A 22,179-nucleotide genomic window follows, 5' to 3' on the forward strand; every position below is an offset into this window, starting at 1 on the left:
ATTCCTCTTATTTAATATCATTAAAGATATTTCCAGAGTCTATATTTAATAACATATAAATTATTATATATTTATTAATAATATTCATGAATAAAATATTTAAAATTTATTAATATTGTATTATATTCCAAAATAATATACTTTTCAAACCATATTATATATTAAATATGCTAAGGAATTTTGTATATAGTGTACGTATTAAAAAAAAAATTATCATCTCAATTATTTATTTTAAATTTCAATAATTCCATATAAGAAAAAATGATACATCAAAGTGGTATTTAAATACATATTTAATTTTAAAAATAATTTTTGAATTTTTATTTTAAAAATTATGTTCCTATATAGCCACTTTTACTATATATTGAAATATTGTTACCAAAAATTAAAATAAAAGGAAACATTTTGCTCCTGAAAATCAACCAATATAAATAAATAAACAAAAATGTATGACTAAAAAATCAATTGATATATTAAAGATCAATTTGTGCAAAATTATTAACCAAATGCAATCTTGCTTCTCTGCACTTGAAATTTAATTCTAAAATTGAACTCTACAGTCATTGTATACCTTTTAAATAAACCCATAACGTAAGTTCTAAAGTTGTGTATGTGCATTTATCTTATTGTTTTATAAAAGGAAATATCCGAATAAAAAAATATAATTTAATAAACTTGTTTTCTAAGTTAGAATATATTATAAAAAAATATTTTAAAATACCTTAAATTATTTTGAAACGCAACCTATTTTAAAAATAAATTCCAAAAAGATTATTTTTAAGTTAAAAATTGTTTAAAAATGCCTTAAATTATTTTGAAAGACAACATATTTTAAAAATAAATTCTTAAATAATTATTTTTAAGAAAAAATAAACGTGTTTTTTAAGTTAGAAAAGTGTTTTATATTCTATAAAAAAAACAAAATCCTTTTAAAAAATAGTTTTTAAAATGGACCTAAAATTTCTATAAAGTCTCTTAATAAGACCTAATCAATTTCTCTTAATAAATTTCAAATTAATTAAATATCATATTTTTAAAATTATACACATGTGCATAGCATGTGACCTGCCTGCTTCGGTAAGCGGTAACAAGCTTGGATCGTGATTACGGACTGTCCTTCGGAACATGATAAAACGAAGCTTCATTGGAATCAAGATTTCAAAAAAAGAGCTAATCACGCCTACCAATGACGGGTCCAAGGTGGGGTGTGGGCCTTATTTTGAAGGAAAAAGGAGACTACCACACACATCTCACGCCTAATTTTATGGCCCTTCAACGTGGTTTTGTGAGCCACCTCTCTCTTTTCCTTTCATTTTCTTCCACTGAGTCTAGTATAAATTCATGCTCTTAGCTACTCTGTTTTTGTTATCTGAACTGAACCCACCTGCAAAAACCATGGCTCTGTTTCTCTCACTCTGCCTTGTGTTCTTCTCTATCGTCTGCAGCTCTGCTTCTGCAACTCTTCCTCCATATCTTGATGGTAAATGACCTAGTCTGGGTGTTTCGTTTTCTGGGTTTGGGTTTGGGTCTCTGGTTCTGATGTTTGATGGTGTCTGTCTATGCAGGGCTTCTTCCAAATGGGGACTTTGAGAAAGGGCCCAAGGCGTCAAATCTGAAGAAGACAGTGATAAAAGGGAAGCACTCACTCCCGGACTGGGAGATCAAGGGCTTGGTGGAGTATGTTTCAGGTGGGCCGCAGCCAGGTGGGTTCTTCCTGGCTGTTCCTCGTGGGGTACATGCAGTGAAGCTTGGGAATGAGGCTTCGATCTCTCAGAATGTTCGAGTGAGGCCTGGCTTCATCTACTCGCTCACCTTTGGGGCCACTAGGACTTGTGCCCAAGACGAGGTGTTGAGGGTGTCCATCCCTGGTCAATCGGCAGATCTCCCTATCCAGACTCTGTATAGTACTGATGGTGGAGACACCTATGCTTGGGCTTTCAATGCCACCACAGAAGTTGTCAATGTCACATTCCACAACCCTGGGATTCAAGAGGATCGCACCTGTGGACCCCTGTTGGATGCTATTGCAATTAAGCAGATGCCACCTCTCAAGCTTACCAGAGGTTTGTTTTAGGGTGTTGTGTTTCTAATATTTGAAAATTTTTAGGTCAGAATATAGTAAAAATGTTTTTTTAAAAGCATTTTCAGACATGAAACACCATAGAAAAAATATTGTAAATAATTTTTTAATATTTTACAAGTGTTTTAAAATTTTATTACATATCTAATATTTTTTAAAAATATATTTTTTTATGCAAAATAATAAAATAATTTCAATTTATAAATCTAGTCTTCTAATTTCTTTTCTTTTTTTAAATCCCAAAAAAATCCATTTTGATAAAGGTAAAAATAACATCATATCCTTTAAAACTTATATGTAAATAATCAAAATATTAAAAAAACTTACATTAAAGATGAATTATTTTTCAATTTTATACATGTTGAGATTAGATGAGAGATGTTGATTTATAAATTTGACATTATTTCATCCTATTAATTAATTAATTCTGATTAAAAGCACTTTTAAACAGGCTTTTCACTTGCTAATCAATAATTTTAGAGTATTGATTCTCTTGTTGCTATGCAGGTAGTCTAGCTAAAAATGGAGGATATGAAACTGGCCCACACGTGTTCAAGAACTTCTCGACTGGGGTCCTCCTCCTTCCCAAGCAACAAGACCTGATCTCACCACTCCCTGGATGGATCATTGAGTCCCTCAAACCAGTGAAATACATAGATTCAAAGCACTTCTCAGTCCCCTCAGGACTTGCTGCAATTGAGCTGATTGGAGGGAGAGAAAGTGCCATTGCCCAGATCATAAGGACAGTGCCCAACAAATCCTACAACCTCACATTTAACATTGGAGATGCCAAGAATGGCTGCCATGGATCCATGACGGTCGAGGCTTTTGCAGCTAAGGAAACTGTCAAAGTCCCCCATGCGTCTCAAGGCAAGGGTGAGTTCAAGGCTGCAAGTCTCAAATTCAAAGCACTTTCAGCTAGAACAAGGATAACATTCTACAGTGCCTATTACCATACCAAGCTTCACGACTTTGGTCATATGTGTGGCCCTGTTTTGGATGATGTTAGGGTCTATCCCGTCTCTTAAATTAATGTAATTTGTCCTTTTGAATCGACTAGATTTTGCAGTGGTTCAAAGTTCAAACTTAAGTGTTTTGTAACGATAATATGATATGGGTGTTTTTTACCTTTTCCAAAAGTAAAGGTTATCATGTGATTAATGCTTTTGATTAAATAAAATAATATTCTGTTATCTTTTTATTTATTAATTTTGTAATAATATGCATTAGGCCACTGAAAGGTAATTTTGGGCACTATTAATACGATAGTGTCACATATGTAAACATAGTTTTATTCTTTTATTTTTTATTTTATTTTTTAAAAACTTTAATTTGACTTATTTGCATCCTCGTGATAATCTTATTCAATAATCAAATTTTATCATATAGTTTAAATAATTTAGTTCAAAACTTACATACCAAATAGACTTTACTATATATATATATAAAGTATCATTAATTTATGTCCCATGTTTGATATTTTGTACCATGGTGTTTTTCTTTTTCATCGTACTCTCATATCCTTATAAATTTATATAAGAACTTTGGGACTCCGTACCTAAAATTTTCTTTTATTCAAATTTGATTTAATTTAGTCACACAAATTAAAACTGTGAAGTCGATACCTAAAATTTTCCTTTCTTTTAATTTATTGCTCACAAGTGAAAGGGCACCAGACCAACCATTATCTTTTTCATCGTAATCCGGAAAAAAGATTTGTTGTTAAGAATTTAAGATCTCTACTTTTTCATACCTCCAAGAGGAAAAAAGGAAAGTCTCCATATGAAGTGGGTTCATGACAAGATCTCCATATGATTCGTCATGATTGATGGATGGCCCCCACAACGGTTATTTTTCCAACAAAAATCCAAGGCTACTTTCTCAGTTGCTATATCCCATTTCCCACCCACAATAAATAAATGAATGAATTGAACCATACATTAAAAAGCAATATTTTGAATAATAATCTGGGGTCCCAACTCCCAAGTATCTGTAATCCCGTGACTCTCAAAGTCAAGGAGCCCACCGTTCATGGGTCATTATCATCTCTAATCTTTTGATCATTCAGATAAAAACTAGTCTTATTTCCTTATTTTTTTCCCTGTCCAGAAGGCATCTCACTGTAATCGTTTCATTCTCCTAATTGTTTTGTCGGAAATCAGTTGATTTTCATTGCATCCGCTTCGTTTCCACAGATCTTGACGTGGGTTTGTTTGTGCTTGCCAGATGTCGAGATCTGGAGCATTGGATCTGGCTTCTGGGGTTGGTGGGAAGATTGAGAAAAATGAAGTACTCTCAGCTGTTCAGAAGTATCTCTCCTTCATTCCACCTCTCTTTCTTTACTAAATTTATTCTTCAATCAATATATGGATCGCTACACTTGTTCTTGCTACGAAAACTGAAAATGGTTGTTGTTTTTGCTCTCAATAACAAAAGTACTTTTCCCAATATGTTGATATGGAATCAATTCATTGTGTTTTCTAAAGCATTGATGTTGGGTCCATTGTGCTTTTAGTCATCGACATGACTGTAGGGTAGTTTGATTTCAGACTTACCGGTCAAAATGCCCTTTTGAGCAAACCCAAGAGTAAGAAAGGAGACGGTATTTATAAATTGTAGCTACAGTATAAATTTAAAAATCACATTTTGAAACTGGGTCTAAATAACAGTACTTTTCAGTGAGGCTTCTTAGGATTGGAATGAATGAATTCATTCCATCTCTTTTTGGTCCCTACAATGATTTTTCACACTTACACTGCCAAGTTTTGTATCCAGAGATGCCATGTCGAATAGAATGGATTGGTTTAATCCCAGTAGATGTCAACACAAATCCTGAATTGTTCATCCAAAATCCTATGTAGAATGGAATGGATTGATTTAATTTTACTGAATTTGCAGCAACAGAATGGTGATTTTTTATATTGTTAATAAAAATAATGTCGCTGAGGTTTTTTTGTTTGGGAGATTTCTGTAGTGACAGTTTGTTTTGACTCTGTAGGTATGAGGAGTATCATGTTTGTCATGGAGGGGACGAGGAAGAGAGAAGAGCTAATTACACTGACATGGTAAAAGCATTTCGATAAATTTTGATCTGCTGAAAAAAGATTTATTGGATCAGTGGTAAAGGTCTCATGGATTTCAGGTTAACAAATACTATGATCTTGCTACAAGCTTTTACGAATATGGTTGGGGTGAGTCTTTCCATTTTGCGTCTAGGTAAGTAGTAATAATTTCCACAAGCATATTGCCATAAATATTTGAAGATATATAATTTAACAGATAGCATCATGGTTCCTGTACTGGTAGATGGAAAGGGGAGTCCCTTCGAGAGAGCATCAAACGACATGAACATTTTCTTGCAGTGCAACTAGGATTGAAATGTGGACAGAAGGTTTGTTTGATTCAGTTATTGCTGCAGCAGGAGATAGAAATTCGTCGTATGCATGGCAATTTTCATCCTTCACTAATTTTAACTGTGGTCTTCTAATTAACAGGTGTTGGATGTAGGTTGTGGAATTGGAGGTCCCCTAAGGGAAATCGCTAGATTCAGGTAACTAGTGATTCATGTGTTCAGCTACATTTCCATACTTGGAAAAATGGTTTCTCTCGTCTAGTGTTTTTTTGGGGGGTCTTTTTCCACTGCAAGAGATAGCCTGATATTAATAACCCTGTACAGTGATACTTCTATTACTGGGTTGAATAACAATGAATATCAAATAACAAGGGGAAAGGTACATGATTTTTCTTCTCTTTTGTGATAAGTGCCACACACACCTTGGAAAATTCATTGATTCAACGTTCATTATATATTCTCTGTTTTTTTTTTTTTTTTGTGTGACCATGAAGATGGTGCAAATGATTTTTGTTCAAAATTTAAGCTTGGTAGCCTTGGTTGCTTTACAGGAACTAAACCGCCTTGCTGGAGTGGACAAGACCTGCAACTTTGTGTTGGTTAGATTTATTTTGACTCAAATTTGCTTTCATATGTGGACAACTTTGTGATGAAGTGCTTTCTCCTAGCTTTCTTTTCCTTTTTTCACATTGAATTTGACATCCTTATCATTTAGCACACATAATCTATAGCTTAATGATGTCCGACCCCTTGACAGTTTTTGTTAAATGATAATCAGGCCGACTTCATGAAAATGCCATTTTCAAATGACACTTTTGATGCAGTATTTGCAATAGAAGCCACCTGCCATGCACCAGATGTGGTATGTTACTTAAGGCTCAAAGCATCCCATGGTTTAAGTAAAGCCACTCTTTTTCTTCCCTCCAAGTAGAGCATATGCCCTTTTTCATTTAATCTTTTTTCGGTGGTTGGAGTAGCTTGATTGCTACAAGGAGATTTATAGAGTGTTGAAGCCTGGCCAGTGTTTTGCTGCTTATGAATGGTGCATTACTGACTGCTTTGATCCCATGAACCGAGAACACCAGAGGATAAAGGTTATAAGCAGCTGCATTCTGCTGTCATTTCCTTGTTTCTTTTCATATCCTTTATCTAACCACCTTACATTAAAACAGGGAGAAGTTGAGCTTGGCAACGGACTTCCTGACATCAGGTCAGTGGGACAATGTCTTCAAGCTCTGAAACTGGCAGGTTTTGAAGTGAGTAGTAGCAAGACAACAGGGTTGTTACATTTTCTGTCGACATTGAATTTACAAAAGCAAAAATTGCATTTTCCTTTTTCATTTGTGTGAAAGGTTCTGCGGGAGAATGATGTCGCTGCAGACTCACCTCTCCCTTGGTATCTCCCTCTGGATACAACTCAGTTCTCACTAAGTAGCTTTCGGACAACTGCTTTTGGACGCTTCATCACTAGAAACATGGTAATATACTTATGCGATATCCCTCATGGAAAAAAAGTTCTTGACACTATATATCTATGCGCTCCTCTTAATCAAGTAGACGTATTTTAAAGTCATTAAGGCTCTCATTGGGTAAAAAACGAACAATATCTATATAGATTGAATACGGATTGCTACAACTTATCCTTTACCTCTACAGGTCAAAGCCTTAGAGTTTGTGAGGCTTGCACCAGAGGGGAGCCAAAGAGTTCAAGCTTTCCTGGAGAAAGCAGCAGAAGCTCTGGTTGAAGGAGGAAGGTTAGTTCTTTGTCTATGTCTTTCCTGGTTCCTCTTAATTAAACACCATACAAGAACTTAAACTCCACTATGATCATTTTTATCCATTTTCATTCCAAGTAATTCAAGGTTCATGCAGCACTACATGCACAAAGTGTTTTAACTTTTAACCTTCTTATCCTATACTTTCTCAGCTTCTCCAGCTACTGGTTTCTCACCATTTTGGTACTATTTATTTTAGTATAGAAGTAGATCCTCAAAATGGGGTTTGATGAACTATGAATATTGTTATCATTGCTTGCGGGTTCTATTTATCGAAGTTTTGAAACACTGCTAATATTACTAAGAGTGTATTTGACAATAATTGTGGAAAGTATTTTTATCATCTATAACACTTGAAAATTTTCATCCTTCAAATATTAAAAATACTAAAAACACTTCCTATAATCACTACTAAATGCATTTTAAAGATATATACGTCCATGTTTTCCAAAATAATTCTTAAAACCAGTTTATTTTGAGGAACAAAAATTGTGTTTGGGGACCTTGAATATTAAAAATTATTTTAAAAATCAATTCTCCTCATATTCGTGTATTTGGCTCTTACAGGGAGGGGATTTTCACACCCATGTATTTTTTCGTGGCCCGGAAGCCCCGTTCGTAAGTCAACAAAATGGCAGCACACCTTTGAAGTTTACGCCAGACAGTTTTTCCATTGATATATTGCCTGGAAACCAAGCAGTGTTTATTCATCTCCTCTCGTTCCGCCATAATTTGTAGACTAATATATAAACCATTTATTCACTGTGCCAAAATAATTATTTGGAGCTTTCACCTCTGTTAGGGAACATTGGAAAAAGCTTTGGTACCGATTGGGTACTGAACCTAATTTTTAATTTGACCATTCAAATATATAGTAAAATTTATTAACATAATTACATACATAAATAAAAATAAAGAAAAAAAATTAACGTGATTTGATAATTAATATAATTTTCATGTCCGTGAAGTATATCGATACTTATATCAATAAGAAAGATTAAAAGTTTATAATGATGAAGGTATCATACAATTTTTGTACTTTCTAATGAAACCTTAAATCAAAAGATCTCGTTGTACATTCAAATTTCATAATTTAATAAAATTTAGATTATTAAATGGTGATATAAACAAATAAACTCAAAATATAATCAAATTATGTCGAGAAAAAAAAAAAAGAATGTGAAACAAAATAATGAGAACACAAAAAATCAATAAAACCATACTATATGTGATTTATGGGTTGTAACTTTTAATATGGCATCAAAAGGGTGTCATTTGATGTCATAACCAAACACAAGCATCTCTTAGAAACACATGTGAAAGTTCCAAAGAACATATTTTTATTTAAACCATTGTCCATTTGAATTCTTTAAATGAATGAACCATTTCACAAGCATCTCTAAGAAACACCCGTGAAAGTTCCGAAAAACGTTTTTTTTTTTTTTTTTTTTGCAGTTAAACAATAGATCAATTGAAGTCTGTTTTTTTTTTGTTTTTTTTTTCTCATTCAAACCATTGTCCAATTGAAGTCATTAAAAGAATGAATCATTCCATTCAAATCAATAATCTTTTTCTTCCAAATCCTGGTCCATCCAGGCGGCCAGAAAAAGTTTACATGAGGACAAACGTATTTTTCCACGAAAGAACCACTGCCTGTCACTTTACTAGTCTATTTCCTCCCACACTTTTTTTCTTGACCCCAATTGAAGTCCATTTTTTAATTTTTTTTCATTTAAACCATTGTCCATTTGAATTCATTAAAAGAATGAACTATTCCACGAGGACAAATGTATTTTTCCACAAAGGAACCATCGCCCGTCACTTTACTAGTCTATTTCCTCACACACTTTTTTCTTGGTAACTCCCAGCTTTATTGGCCCCAAACTGCCATCACCAAATACCAAATGAAGTCTTTGTTTTTTTTTTTTCCCATTTAAATCATTGTCCATTTGAATTCATTATAAAAGAATGAACCATTCCACAAGCATATCTTAGAAATACCTTTCAAAGTTATAAAAAAAAAAACATTTTTTTTTAGTTAAACAATAGATAAATTGAAGGTTTTTTTTTTCTTTTTTTCATTCAAACCATTCTCCAATTGAAATCATTAAAAGAATGAATCATTCATTCCATTCAAATCAATATTTTTTTTCTTCAAAATCTTGATCTACATCTAACGGTTAGAAAGAGTTTACACATGGTTTTAAAAATCAGATCGAACTGATTGGTCATCGTTCCAATTCGGTTCGATCATTTGAATCACCCAGGGATTGAATCATCCTCGAATCGGTCGAATCGACAGTCGGATTGGTGAACTATTTGAATTAATCGGTTTCCACCAAACAAACGATATCGTTTTGATGCATCTGGCATCAAAATGACGTTGGTTTAATTTGTATATAAACTCATTTTTAACTTTCCCCTCTCTTCTAGCAACCCTATCCATTGCCTCTCTCCCTGCTCCCTCTCCACCTAGCACCAACACACCTCCAACAACTGCACCACATCGAAGCAGCTACCGTCTAAGCTGCGACGAGGACCTACTACATTCCAAATATGAAATCTCTCACTTCAAGTTAATATTTGAAATCTTGCATTTTTTTTAAATATTTAATATTATATAATTTTATTGCATATTGATTTATTGAATTAGAATATCAATATTCATTGCAATTTCATTTGAATAATTGAATTATTTGTTTAGATTTTATATATTTGTTTATTTTATTAGTTTTTTTATTTTATTTATTTTTATTTTATTTTGATTTCTAAAAAATCTTATTTGAGTTTAAATAAATTATTAAAATAATTTAAAACATTAGAAATTTAAAAAAATTGAAAAAAAATCAATGAATCAAACATTATGTCCCCGTTTTTAAATAATTTAAAATAAATTAAAATTTTACTATTTTGAAATAAAATTATGATTTTTTAAAATTTTAAATAATTTTCTTATTTGAAAGAAAATTTCTATAATAAATTTCAAATTCTTTAATTTTTTTTTAAAAAAAATTGTTGATCACTTTATTCTTTAAATTAATATGGTGGTTGATGGCATATTTTTTTATTGATGAATGGTGATTAAAATTGTTATTTTTGTTTATAATTTGATAGAAAATTTAGGTAGAATTTTTTTATATATAATTTTAATAATATATAAAATATATATTTATGACATCACCAGTTTGATCGTTAGTCCGACTAAACTGTGAACTAATAATTTTTTTACCTTAATGACCGGTCTGATTTTGAAAACATTAATTTACATTAATTGACCAAATACCAATTGAAGTCTGTTTTTAATGAACCATTCATTCCACAAGCATATCTTAGAAATACCTTTCAAAGTTATAAAAAAACATTTTTTTTAGTTAAACAACATATCAATTGAACATTTTTTTTTTTATCTTTTTCGGAATTTATCAATATTTTATAGATTTATTGTCGATATTTCGCGATATTTTGGGCCAATGGGCAAGCAATCAAAGTTCTAAATGTGTTGATTTTTTTTTTTTTTTTTTGTCGTTGGGGTTCATTTATCAACATGTGGACCCCGTATTTCGGTTCATGCGCTCCCACTTGATTGCGAACTCATTTTTTTATTTAAAAATGATTTATTGTTTAGAAAATGAATTGGAGTCGCCACTTATTTTTGTTTTATTTTTTAAAGGTAAACAAAATAAGAAAGAAAACTCTAAGTATGACTCCTTATTTGGAAAAGACAATCTGTGAGAAACCAAATCAGGGCTCGGGAGTCAAGTTATTTATCAAGAAGGTACGGTAAGGACCGTAGCACCCCTCTAAGTCTCTAAAGACGGGTCTCTATTAATAAAATGAAACACGTGTGACAATTGATTGATTAAAGGTGGATACCAAAAAGTGATCATACACTGGGAGCCAAAACATGCACCGAGAATGGTCAAAGTGAGAGCGAGTGCGTACCTTGGCAGCAAACGACAATACGCTATCAAGAAATGGGGTTAGTGCGCAATAATGAACATAAAATATGTCACATGCATCACTAAACAAGATAAGAAATCACTAAGAGCAAAAAATGCACTTCACTCAAATTTATTTTTATTTTAAATAAAGCATCACCAATGTTGGGCCCCCACCAAAGCCCAATCTATTTTTGCACAAATTAATTTTGTGAATTCCATTACTTGAAATTATGAAATTTATTCGCGTTTATTTTAAAACATTTAAAACTCATGGAAGATGTTAAAAAGGCTTGTTGAAGAGAAAATGGCGACCAATTTTATTGAAAATGGAATTCTTATAACCCAAACACTAAAGATGGATGGGAAATTGTGAATTAACTTATTTGAAAACAAAATTTTTGAAAATCGGTTTTTGAAGGCATGCATGCAGATATGGGCTGTGAAGATGGACCTAGAAGAGTGGCCATGCAAAAATAAGGTCCTGTAGGAGTGGGGCCCGGAATGTCATTGGGGTTGCCCTACTGGCGCGCCATTCTCTCTCATAACAGCATGTGGTCTCGGTGTAAATGAAGTTTGGGGTGAATCTGGTGACTTGGAACATGAATCATAACCCACAAAGCCTTCATCATGACAAAAACCATCATTTCCACGGTTATTTTGTTTATCACGGTTCACTACCAATTTCCAACCATCCAATTTGCTTTAGACCAATCTCCCATTTCCCAAAGAGAGAAGCAACAACAGTCAAACTCATAGAGATGACATCTTCCACTCCTGAACAACATGTTCACCATGTAATAATTCACTTGTCCCAGTAAAACTTAAAATAGACACAGTGACAGTAAACTCATTTATGTAGTCCATGCAGGTTGCTGCATGATTAGAACCATACTCCAAATGTATAGTATATATAGCATTCTTTTTGGCATTTGCAAACAAGATAAGGCCAGATTTAGACAATGCTAACACTTGATTAAAGAACACCTTCTCAACACAAGGTTCGATTGGACTCTTCATGTCCAACGTTTGAGTACAATGCCATGATTCTGCATCACTAGGCAACAGCTAGCCTTCTTCACTTTCTGAGGCCCATAGCTTCACTTCCTTATTCGGTGGGCCCGCAGTTATGAGAATAATGTGATCCAGGCGGCCAAGAGTAGTTAGGAATGTAGCTGAATTGATAGGATGGTCGTCATGTGGCCTCAGTACTAGAAGAGGAAGTGTCTTGCAGTCTTCCCAGATCTTTATCATGCCATCCGTTGAAGCAGAAACTAAACAAGTGGTCATCCATTGGCACATCGACAAATCAATCACTTTTCCATCATGTTTCCCAATAAATTGGACCCCATCAATAAGCTTGTCTACTAGACAGTTGAGAGGTTCATCTGCAGAATAAGATTCATTATTTCCAACTTTCGTAGTGTCAATCTTCATAATACATTTTCCAATCCCAACAACCAAAACTTCTGGTTTGTGACAATGCCAGCAAACTCTCGCGTTTACAGATTCTCCCTCTCTTACTATTTGAATAACAATCACAATCTTTCTTGTAGTTTGTAGCTTATCTTCTTCATTTGAACCTTCAGAAATCTTCCATACATAAACACGTCCATTGATACATCAATGTTATTTGGGTCAATTTCCCAAGCTCTTCGTAGCTCTTCTAGGTAGACACTACCACTAGAAATAAGAAGCTTGCTGGATGAACAGATTGACTTTGTATTTAGCAATTACTGGGGATCATATTGCAACAAAGATGACAGCCCATATGGGAAGGCCAAAACGAATTTCCAAGCTCAACACTCCCTGACGTTTATCTTCATCTAATTCCAAGACTCTTGAGATGGATGTTGAGACGACGAAGGCATCGATGAATGTGTCGCAGGCTGCCATGAAGAACTACATTTGATCTACTGAGCATTGTCCATATTTGAAAATGGCGAAACCCTAACCTTTCTCAATCAAAACGATGGAAAAACTCGAATAAATGGAGAAACTGCTCAATGATCCCATGAAAACAACATCATTTGGGTTTACTCCATAGTAGGGCATTTCATAAAAGCATCCCAAAAGCTTCACCTGTACGTCCATAGATTGCCAACCCACATATGATCATACTCCATGAGATCTCATCTCTCTCTTGAATCATACTGAATACCCTTCTAGCTTCCATTATACAACCAGACTTTATTTACGCATCCTGCCAGTGCATTCCCCAATGATGAACCCAAGGCCATCCCTCTCTGACTGACAAAACTATCAATTTACTACCCTAGATCGAGTGCACCAAGATACGCGCAAGCCAGCAACACACAAAGGTAACATCATTTGACACCACATCACCGATTCGTGGCATCCTCCGAAACACCCCAATAGCATCACTGTACTTCTCATTTTGCACATACCCTACAATCACGTTCTTAAGAAGCAATCAGTAGGAGATTCTGGGTAGTCAAGTGGGAAATGAGAGCAGTCATTGCCCATAATCAATCACTTTCTAAACAACGCACACCGGGCATGATGACTTCCAGTCTTTAGTTGAAGACTACCACCATTGAAGAAAGTTCTCATGCATTTGTAGGCTTGGGAAATGAGGTGTCCAAAGAGGCCATGCACGCGTCAACATGGTCATGCATGCAAGTCATATGCACAGGGGAGAGAATGAGAAAGAAGTTTATGGTGAGCGAATAGTAGAATAAGTGGAGAAAGTAGTGAGAGAAAAATGGGTTTGGTGGTGTTAAAAAAATGGTGATATGCATGGGGGCATGAAGGATGGGTATGGAGATGGGTGTGAGGAGGTGGGCAGTGGGTATGAGGATGTAGAAAGAGAGGAGGGTGGTGACGGGTATGTGAGGTATGAAGGATGATTAAATGGGCATGATGGGTACATGGTGTGGATGTCATCAGTGAAATGGATAGTGGGAGATAATGAGAACTAGGTTTGATAGTGATGAAAAATGGATATGAATGGTGTAGGGGGAAGAGTATGGGACTTGGTTTAAGTGGATAATGCATTTTATGAGAAGGCTTGTGAAGAATGCTAAGGGGTGCATGCACGTGAGAGGATGATGAATGAATGAGTGAGGAATGAATGGTGGAGGATGAGGTAGGTAGTGAGAATATGGGTATGGTAAGGGGTATGATGGATAAGGAAATGGTGAGCATGAACGGTGATGAGTATGGTGGGCATAAAGACTGGTATGGTGGTGAGATTAGTGGGTGTTGGAAGATGGTATGAGGTAATGAGATGAATGGATATGAATATTGAAATATGGAGACGTGGATGTGGTGGGTTGGAGTTGTGAGTGAAGAAGGGCCATGCAAGTTGATGATGAGTGCTTCAACGAACCCATCACAATGATTCCTCCACTTGCAGCCACACTCGGTATACTGACATTTCCACTTCAGTTACCAAGTTTACAAGGCCAATCAACACCTCCATATGCAACACTACCCTCAATGTAACTGTTATTTTAATATCCATCCTCACTGTACCCACCATTGATGCACTTATCATTCCAAAACAGTAGATAACCACAGTTCTAACCCAGTGGAAATGAATAATCGACCCTTCTATGAGGCCTTCAACAATAATATCCTCAACTTGGCAAATCTGAAGAGTGAAGGGCAGTGAATAGCTCACATTGCAATCTTCAGGTGGATGCAGTAGTTCCATGGGCCAATTCTAGCATTCACAGTAGAGTCGTGGTGTCATATCAGTATCATTGGTATTCCCCAACATGCTCTCATACAACAGCATGCAACCCATTCACTGCATACTTAAAATCTTCTTACCATGACGAATAGGTCACTTTTGTATCTAGATAATCACCAAATACTCACCTACTAAGAATATATCCTCTGTAACTCCTTGCTCCCACGGGCAAAGATGAGAAAAATAATGCACTCCATGAACAGTTACCAGAAATAGGGGAAGACGGAAAAAAAATAGCACAAAGTGTAGGAGTAAAAATGAATCCACACAAGCCACATTTTATGTTTTAATCAATGTGCTTAGATGTAGGGGTAAGCCAAAAATGAATCTTAAACGGGTTTCAAGGAAAAATCAAGACATGAATGCCAAAAATAGAGCCTAGAAAATAGGTTAGAAATCAAGCATAAAGTGAGGGCAAACAAGCTCAGATTCCACAAAAACATAATAAAGTCTTCAATGCTCACATCCAGTCATTAAGATAAAAATTCTATTAATCCCGAAAAACATAACAAAATGGTATGAAAACAAAGGGATCCAGTTGATAGAAACCGTACATGTGTTATTTCTCCCTCACTTCATTTTCTCTTCCTGCCTCTCTCTATATCTTTCTTTCCTCTCCGGATGTCTTGCCTCCCAAGCTACCCTACTGTCACAAGATGATTCAAATGAGCCTCCCCATGGGCTTATATAGAGCCAAGAAGCTGGAAACTCCTAGAATGGGAAGAGTGTGGAAGGTTCTAGAAATGTTTGAAGAAATCCACACAGCTCTACACTATGGTGGAAGACTTGAGAGGAGTCCACAGCCTTCTAGAGAATTCCAGAGGTCTCTTGTATATTCTTGTACATAGGCTTGTACATAGAATGGTGTAGGACATTCTAGAATATACTTGAATTGTAAGGAACCCTCCAAGGTTCCAAAGAGTTTCATTGGTGCCTATAAATAGGTGAAGGTCTCATTTGGCCAAGGCACCAAGCAAGTGAGCTTTCAAGCACTTGTAAAGGCTTCATTGAGTTAATAAGAGCTTCCATTATTTAAAGAGTTGTCTTCTAAGTTTCTTAAGCTACCAAGTCATGGACGTCTTAACCTAGCAAACTAAGTATTGGGAGCAAAGCTAACTTAGTAAGATCAAACGTCTTGACTTGCCTAAGTGCCGCACGAGCTTAGTGAACGACTAAGTCTGTGACACTACGCTTTTTTCCTCCAAGCTTGCTCCTCAAGCTATCTCTATCTCTTTGTGCCTAGCCAAAAAAATATCTTCCTCTCCCAAACAAAAAAAACAGCCTGCCTTGCCCCTCAAGCAAGCCAAAAAATATATTATCTTCCAGGCAACAAAATACACTCCTATGTTGAATATTCTCTCCACACATGTCTATTCCCCATTGCATCCTTCAAATTACTAACGTGATTATCTAAAGACCAATCAGGAATCAACACGTGGCTACCCAAAATCGTGACACCTGGCCAAAATTACCCTGCCAAAAAGACTGGTCAACACGAAGTGATCAAAGTTCTAAATTGTGTTGATTTTTTGCCGTTGAAGGGACTTAACCCTAGCTAACCATTGGGACAAATTTAACATTTATTATATATATAAAGCACCAAATATATAGTCTAAAATTCATAATATAAACATAATATTAAAATAATATTTTAATGAAAAATTAATAATTATTATTTTATAATTAAATGAAAAAAATTCATTTAATTAATTACAAAAAATATAAAAACTATCATGATAATTTTCTTTATAGCATTTTTAATATTTTTAATATATTAAATAAATATTAAAAATTATATATATCATCATTTATTTTATACCATTAAATACAATTGAATTAAATAAATTATAATTTTAATATTAAATATATTTTTAAATTAGACATATTATAATCAAATATCACAATATTATTATCCAATAACATTTGATATAATTTAATAATAAAAAAATTATATATTTTTTATAATATACAAATATTATGAAATATGATAAATTATATTATATATATATATTAATTTTTTGAAAAAAACAATTTTCAAATATATATTATATTTCTAATTTCAATTTTAATTTTTTTTTTATATTCAATAAATTCTAATTAATTTTAAATTTATCGATGGATATATATATATATATATCCCGATATATCCCTTAAAATAATCGAAGTACCGATATATATAGATGTTTTCATCCTTGCCACTGACACGGCTTCTCTCTCTTACAAGTCTCTACAGAGTACAGAGACCCAACCCTCTCCTCTCTGGGAAAAATTGGATACAGATAGAGAGGAGAAGAGAATAATCTTTCAGATTCTTTCCAAGAATGGGAGAAGCGGCGGTGGAGATAGTGAAGCCTCGTACGGACACACGAGAGTACAGAAGAATCGTTCTCCGGAACTCTCTCGAAGTCCTCCTCATCAGCGATCCTGATACCGATAAGGTCACTCTTTCAATTCTTGATGGTTTTTCTTGTTTTTCTTGGACGCGATGGTCGGATAATCGACTCTGTTGATCCTTTTTTTCTATTCTTTTTCTTTCTTGGTCTCAGGCGGCGGCTTCCATGAGTGTGAGTGTCGGTTCCTTCAGCGATCCCGAGGGCTTCCCAGGCCTTGCACATTTCCTAGGTAATTTTTGGTTTCTTGTCAATGAAATTTACAAGTGTTTTGTAGTTGTAGTGATAGATACCATGTCTGAGAATGGAATTTTGAATTGTTCGTTCAAGAATGGAAACTTTGAAAAGTTTTCGTTAAATAATGGAAGATTTTGACATTTTTAGTTTCTTATGAATGAAATTATAAGTTTCTTGGTATTCTAGGATTCTAGTGATAGAAATATCCGGATTGTTGGACTGCCTTGTCTTGCTATGCGTTTGAGTGAATTTGAATTTTCAGTTCGATATCTTACTTCTTTTCTTTTTCTTTTTAGGTCTTAGTTAAAATAGAATTATATCTTTGTATTTTAAAAATTTTTGGTTTCTTATAAATGAAATTATAAGTTTATTTTTAGTTCGAGTGATAATTGCGATGTCTGGGAATGAATTCGATTTCTTTGCTCTTTTTTTTTTTTTCCAATTTTTGGTCCATGCACACAAAAGTATAGGTTTCTTTGCAGTTTTGGTAAGGACGTGGGCTGATTGTTGTCCCATGAATTTAAATTCTTTCATTTAATCATATATAGTGGTTTTAGTGATTAATGCATGCTAACCGAGCATTTTATGCTTCAATTGAGTTTGAATTCTTCTTGGGTAATGGAAACGTCTTGCAATTTTTGGTCTGTATAACTGAAATCATGAGTTTCTTTATAGTTTTAGCAATAGATGTGCTAATTGTTGCATGGGGATGCCTCACTAGGAATTTGAAATCTGGTTTAGTGAAGGCATCTCTTGTATATTGATGTGCACATAGAATACTTAAAAAAAGCAGACATAGTTCATTCAGTGTTGCGGTTACAATTGAAAAATCGGAAATCGGAAATAATCGTCGAAATTTCGGCGAAATATCACTTATCTATGGTGGCTGAGCGAAAGACGAAAAATCGCCCAACGGTGAAATGGAAGATTTTTGGAAAAACTATATATATATATATATATATATATTTTAATTTATCCGTGCTTTTTTAATTATTTTTTTTCCAATTTATCTTTTATCTAAAATTTATATCATCCTTTTATTTTATATTATCTTTTTATTTTTAACTATTTTTTATATTTATCTCATTAATCCCATTTTTAAAAATTACTACCACTTCACTTTAATTTTTTTATATTTATCCTTCTAATTTTATTTAATTTTAAATGTTTTTATTTTAAAATATTAAAAAATAAATTTATTCAAAAATTGATAAAATATAAAAAAATTAATAAAGTTTGAATATTTTATAAATTAAAATTAATTTGATAAAATGAATTATTAATATCATTTTTAATAATTTTAATTATTTAAATAAATTAATGTTAATAGCAAAAAAATTGTCACCACAAATTTGTAACAAAATTTTAGAAATTAAATCTCAAATAAAATATTTTATGTAAATTGATTTAATTTTTTATTTAAAATGTATAAAACATGTTTTAATAAAAAATAGTTTTTAATTCCTAAAATAAATGAATATAAATACATTAAAGGAATTTAAGTTAATTTTTTCTTAAAAAAATTGATAAACATTATCTTTGATCATATTTATGTCATTATACTTACAAAATAACTTTAATATGTGTTTTCCTGCTTATTTTATCATTTTTTTTTGAAGTTTTTCTAAGAATTTTTAATAATTTCCATCGATATTTTTGTCAATATTCATCAATATTATCGATATATCTGTAAAATTCAAGTACCGATATATTTGTGTTTGCTGATATTTCAAACCTTGGTTACAACCAAGAGATACTTCATATTCCCATGATCATAAATATGCAGCCATACCTTGATTGGGGGGTGATACAAGCAAATTATTTAATTGCTTTCATATTCTACAGGACAACTATAAGGCCTGCTGTGTTATAGTACATGATGATGAACAGTTAGAAACCATGCTAACAAATGAGAAAAGCCAAAATGAGGGGTGTTAAGATGGATGAGTGGTAATATGAGAAGATATAGATTAAGAAATGATTGTTTTTGTAAGAAGTTAGAGATGGTATCAGTGAAGCAGAGGCCTGCCTAGAATTGTAAAATAATAAAAAAATAAAAAATCTTTTTAATTTAACTGTTGGATTATACTGGAAAATAAATTAATTGTCTTTGCATGGCTGAGAAGATTTATATATCAAGAGTTGTGAATTTAATATACCCCAAAAAATAAAAAGTAAAAAATAAAAGGAGTGGTATGGTTTATGATTAATTGTGAATTGAAAATTGGTTGTGGAGGCTTGAGGCAGATTTAGTTATGGTGCAGATTAGGGTGAAAAATCATGATCATTTAAAGCATTCTCTATAGGCCGTCCACCTAAATGTAGGGAAGAAGGAACACATTTACATTTTCATAAGGAGAGCATGAGCAATGGTCAAAGGTAGGGTTCCTTCATGGGAAAATGGGTTACTTAAACCAGGAAGCTACTTTAACCAAATGCATTTTAACAAATTTTAGAACATGTTAGTTACTTCACATTTTTGAATGTCTTTATGAAATCTTAATGACAAGTTGAAACCTTCTGAAATTCCGACCTGGTACTGTGATCAGATCTTACACGTGCAGTTCCAAGCAGGTATAGTGGTGGGATCTTATGCTTGTGATTGGATCTTAATTTGTCAAGTCTTTGATGTTGAGTTTTTTGGAATGAAGATAGCCTGAAATTTGCATTTTTATGGTCATTTCCTTTTTAACCAGCCAGTTTGTAATTTCAGACTATATTTGGCTTTTGCTTAAATTTTAAAATCAATCTCTTGACTTGATGCGTAGAATTGCTCATACTGGCAGCTTTGTATTTTGATAATTTGGGTACATGAACACTGTGTAACATGCTTATGAAGTTGCCCTATGAGGAAATGAAATTAAATTCCAACAACTTCTCCTTGCTTCTCCAGATGAATTAAAGAAAAATCCTATATGGATTTAATAGGAATTTTTTTCTGAAATTTTTTTTATGCCAAGTTATAAATTTTGCCTTGCATTTTATACATATCTTGTTTAATTCCAAATTTTAATACATTGAACACTTATTAACATTCTCTTAAGCCTAGAATAGTTTAGGCATCTTTCTTTGGTTAAGGAGCTTTTGTGGCTTTGCCTTTGTGGAGTACTCTTGTTTGAAATTTTCTTTGTGTGATTTGCCTTCTGATTCTTCTGTTTTGCAGAGCACATGCTGTTTTATGCCAGTGAAAAATATCCATTGGAAGACAGTTACTCAAAGTATATTACAGAGGTACTATCATAACTTTAATGGAGATCTATCAAAAACAATTCATACCTTTAGTGGAGATGCCTGGTTAATCTTGATTATATTATTAATAATGGGTAGTGTTATTCTGGAAATTTCACTCTTTTTTACTCTGTTTTTCTTTCTGATTATCCATTTTGTTCTTTGTAATGGTAGATCTTTACTGCAAGAAATGGAGTTGGAGGATGAAAACATCTTTTCTTGCATTTGGATTCACCCAAAGGATGCCTCTTCTAGTGAGGTGGTCAGTCTAATTATAAGGCATTGGGATGTAAGAGAGTAAAAGTTTTCCTCCTTGAAGCCAAATTCTTAATTGTTCAATGGGCCTTTTTTTTTTTCTGTTCATAAAGGCCCTAACCTCAAGAGCTATTTTATGTCTTTCAATCGGGTTAAAAGAATCTTATTTCAGGTTTAAATACAAAGGAACTATTTTAAGGAATTTCAGAGAAACTTGGTCAGATATTCCCCTTTATGATGTGATTTTCTGTGGTCCAATTACCAAGATAGTCTGACTTGCAACTTAGTGTTTCTGAATAGAAATAACATTATTTGAAAGTTTTTCTTTTCATCTGGTACGTGAGACAAAGGACCAGAAGACTTTAGTAGTAATGTGGCCTAGCTGTACTTCTATTCATGCATCTTGGAGAGAGACCTTTTTTCTTGAGTGTGTGTGTGGAGAATTTGTCTATTAGGGTCTTGATGTAGGACAAACCTAGGATGGTTGCCTACACTCAAGGGTAGGTGAGCTAGGGTTTTACTTTTAGGGTGTAAGGAGAGGAACAAAGAATAAATTTGATGGTAGAGAAAATTATAAGATAAGAAATAGAGAGAAAGAAGAAACAATGAAGAAAAGATGGAAAGCCTTAGAGTCTCACTAAGGCCTTTTAAGAGTCTCACCTAGAAGAAAATCAATGGAGTCTCACCATTGAGGGTTGCAACCTTGCAATGAAAGAAAGTATAATATTATTCATCAAATTCATTCCTTTGATTTACATTGATTAGCCTATTTATAGGCTTTTCTAGGAAATTCAAAGTCTACTAGGACTCTAATAACCTATTATGATTCTAATTCTAATTATAACATCAAGAGTCTACTAGGACTCTAATAACCTATCATGACTCAAATTCTAATTATATTATAACTCAACTAGCTAATCCTAATTAGACTCCAACAAATACTAAACATAATTTAATTCTAAGTAATATTAATCCTACTTTAATTACAACTAATACTAATTCCTTTTCTTGATATATATCTTGAAGATTCATCCTCATCAGGTCTTTTTTGGGGTCATTTGTAAGTGGAAGAGCTTTTTCTATGATTATCTTTAGCAAGTATTAAGTGGGAAAGTATTATGCTTGTTATCATTTCTCAAGATGATTTTCTTTTTCTTCCTTTTCCCCTTTTATGGGGGATTTATTGTGTTTCCATATGCCCTTTAT

General features: G+C 33.3%; 3 protein-coding genes across 7 annotated transcripts in view; all 3 read left to right on the forward strand.

Moving 5' to 3' along the window:
* Positions 1-1,280: 1,280 nt before the first annotated feature.
* LOC117919923 lies at positions 1,281-3,273 on the forward strand. The gene is made up of 3 exons (XM_034837228.1): positions 1,281-1,480; positions 1,566-2,063; positions 2,588-3,273. Exons 1-3 carry the CDS (start codon positions 1,342-1,344, stop codon positions 3,106-3,108), a joined length of 1,158 nt encoding a protein of 385 aa, XP_034693119.1. The 5' UTR covers positions 1,281-1,341; the 3' UTR covers positions 3,109-3,273.
* Positions 3,274-4,058: 785 nt separating this feature from the next.
* LOC117919779 (cycloartenol-C-24-methyltransferase-like) lies at positions 4,059-8,077 on the forward strand. 3 transcript variants are annotated; one of them, XM_034837028.1, is made up of 14 exons: positions 4,059-4,115; positions 4,306-4,389; positions 5,079-5,145; positions 5,223-5,296; positions 5,387-5,471; positions 5,575-5,630; positions 5,757-5,811; positions 5,984-6,031; positions 6,211-6,294; positions 6,410-6,526; positions 6,605-6,688; positions 6,785-6,910; positions 7,089-7,186; positions 7,775-8,077. In XM_034837028.1, the coding sequence occupies exons 2-14, from the start codon at positions 4,307-4,309 to the stop codon at positions 7,827-7,829; spliced, it is 1,032 nt and encodes a 343-aa protein (XP_034692919.1). In that variant the 5' UTR covers positions 4,059-4,115; position 4,306; the 3' UTR covers positions 7,830-8,077. The 3 variants fall into 3 exon arrangements, with proteins under 3 accessions (XP_034692919.1, XP_034692918.1, XP_034692920.1); XM_034837027.1 differs by lacking the exon at positions 4,059-4,115 and adding an exon at positions 4,120-4,202 and having other exon boundaries at positions 4,307-4,389; XM_034837029.1 differs by lacking the exons at positions 4,059-4,115; positions 4,306-4,389 and adding an exon at positions 4,772-4,988.
* An 8,980-nt stretch (positions 8,078-17,057) lies between these two features.
* The window catches only part of LOC117920111 (insulin-degrading enzyme-like 1, peroxisomal), a 31,676-nt gene continuing 26,554 nt past the window's right edge, over positions 17,058-22,179 (forward strand). The window contains exons 1-3 of one of the 3 annotated variants that reach the window (XR_004652190.1): positions 17,058-17,301; positions 17,410-17,485; positions 20,654-20,721. Coding sequence is in view for 1 of the 3 variants with exons in the window: in XM_034837468.1 (XP_034693359.1) it covers positions 17,185-17,301; positions 17,410-17,485; positions 20,654-20,721 (261 nt within the window). In the remaining 2 variants the exon portion in view is untranslated. Of the gene's footprint in view, positions 17,302-17,409; positions 17,486-20,653; positions 20,722-22,179 lie in introns of those variants that run through there. The other 2 variants (XM_034837468.1, XM_034837470.1) reach the window with 2 other exon arrangements.

The sequence above is a fragment of the Vitis riparia genome, chromosome 8 (genome assembly GCF_004353265.1).
Source record: "Vitis riparia cultivar Riparia Gloire de Montpellier isolate 1030 chromosome 8, EGFV_Vit.rip_1.0, whole genome shotgun sequence".
NCBI classification, from domain to species: Eukaryota; Viridiplantae; Streptophyta; class Magnoliopsida; order Vitales; family Vitaceae; genus Vitis; species Vitis riparia.

Bases quoted from the DNA above. Each gene is read 5' to 3' on its own strand.
- LOC117919923 (XM_034837228.1), top strand. From the start codon at position 1,342: ATGCTCTTAGCTACTCTGTTTTTGTTATCTGAACTGAACCCACCTGCA. The intron at 1,481-1,565 runs GTAAATGACCTA...CTGTCTATGCAG, and splicing joins TCTTCCTCCATATCTTGATG to GGCTTCTTCCAAATGGGGAC. The intron at 2,064-2,587 runs GTTTGTTTTAGG...GTTGCTATGCAG, and splicing joins ACCTCTCAAGCTTACCAGAG to GTAGTCTAGCTAAAAATGGA.
- LOC117919779 (XM_034837028.1), top strand. From the start codon at position 4,307: ATGTCGAGATCTGGAGCATTGGATCTGGCTTCTGGGGTTGGTGGGAAG. The intron at 5,631-5,756 runs GTAACTAGTGAT...AACCCTGTACAG, and splicing joins AGGGAAATCGCTAGATTCAG to TGATACTTCTATTACTGGGT. The intron at 5,812-5,983 runs GTACATGATTTT...GTTGCTTTACAG, and splicing joins ATCAAATAACAAGGGGAAAG to GAACTAAACCGCCTTGCTGG.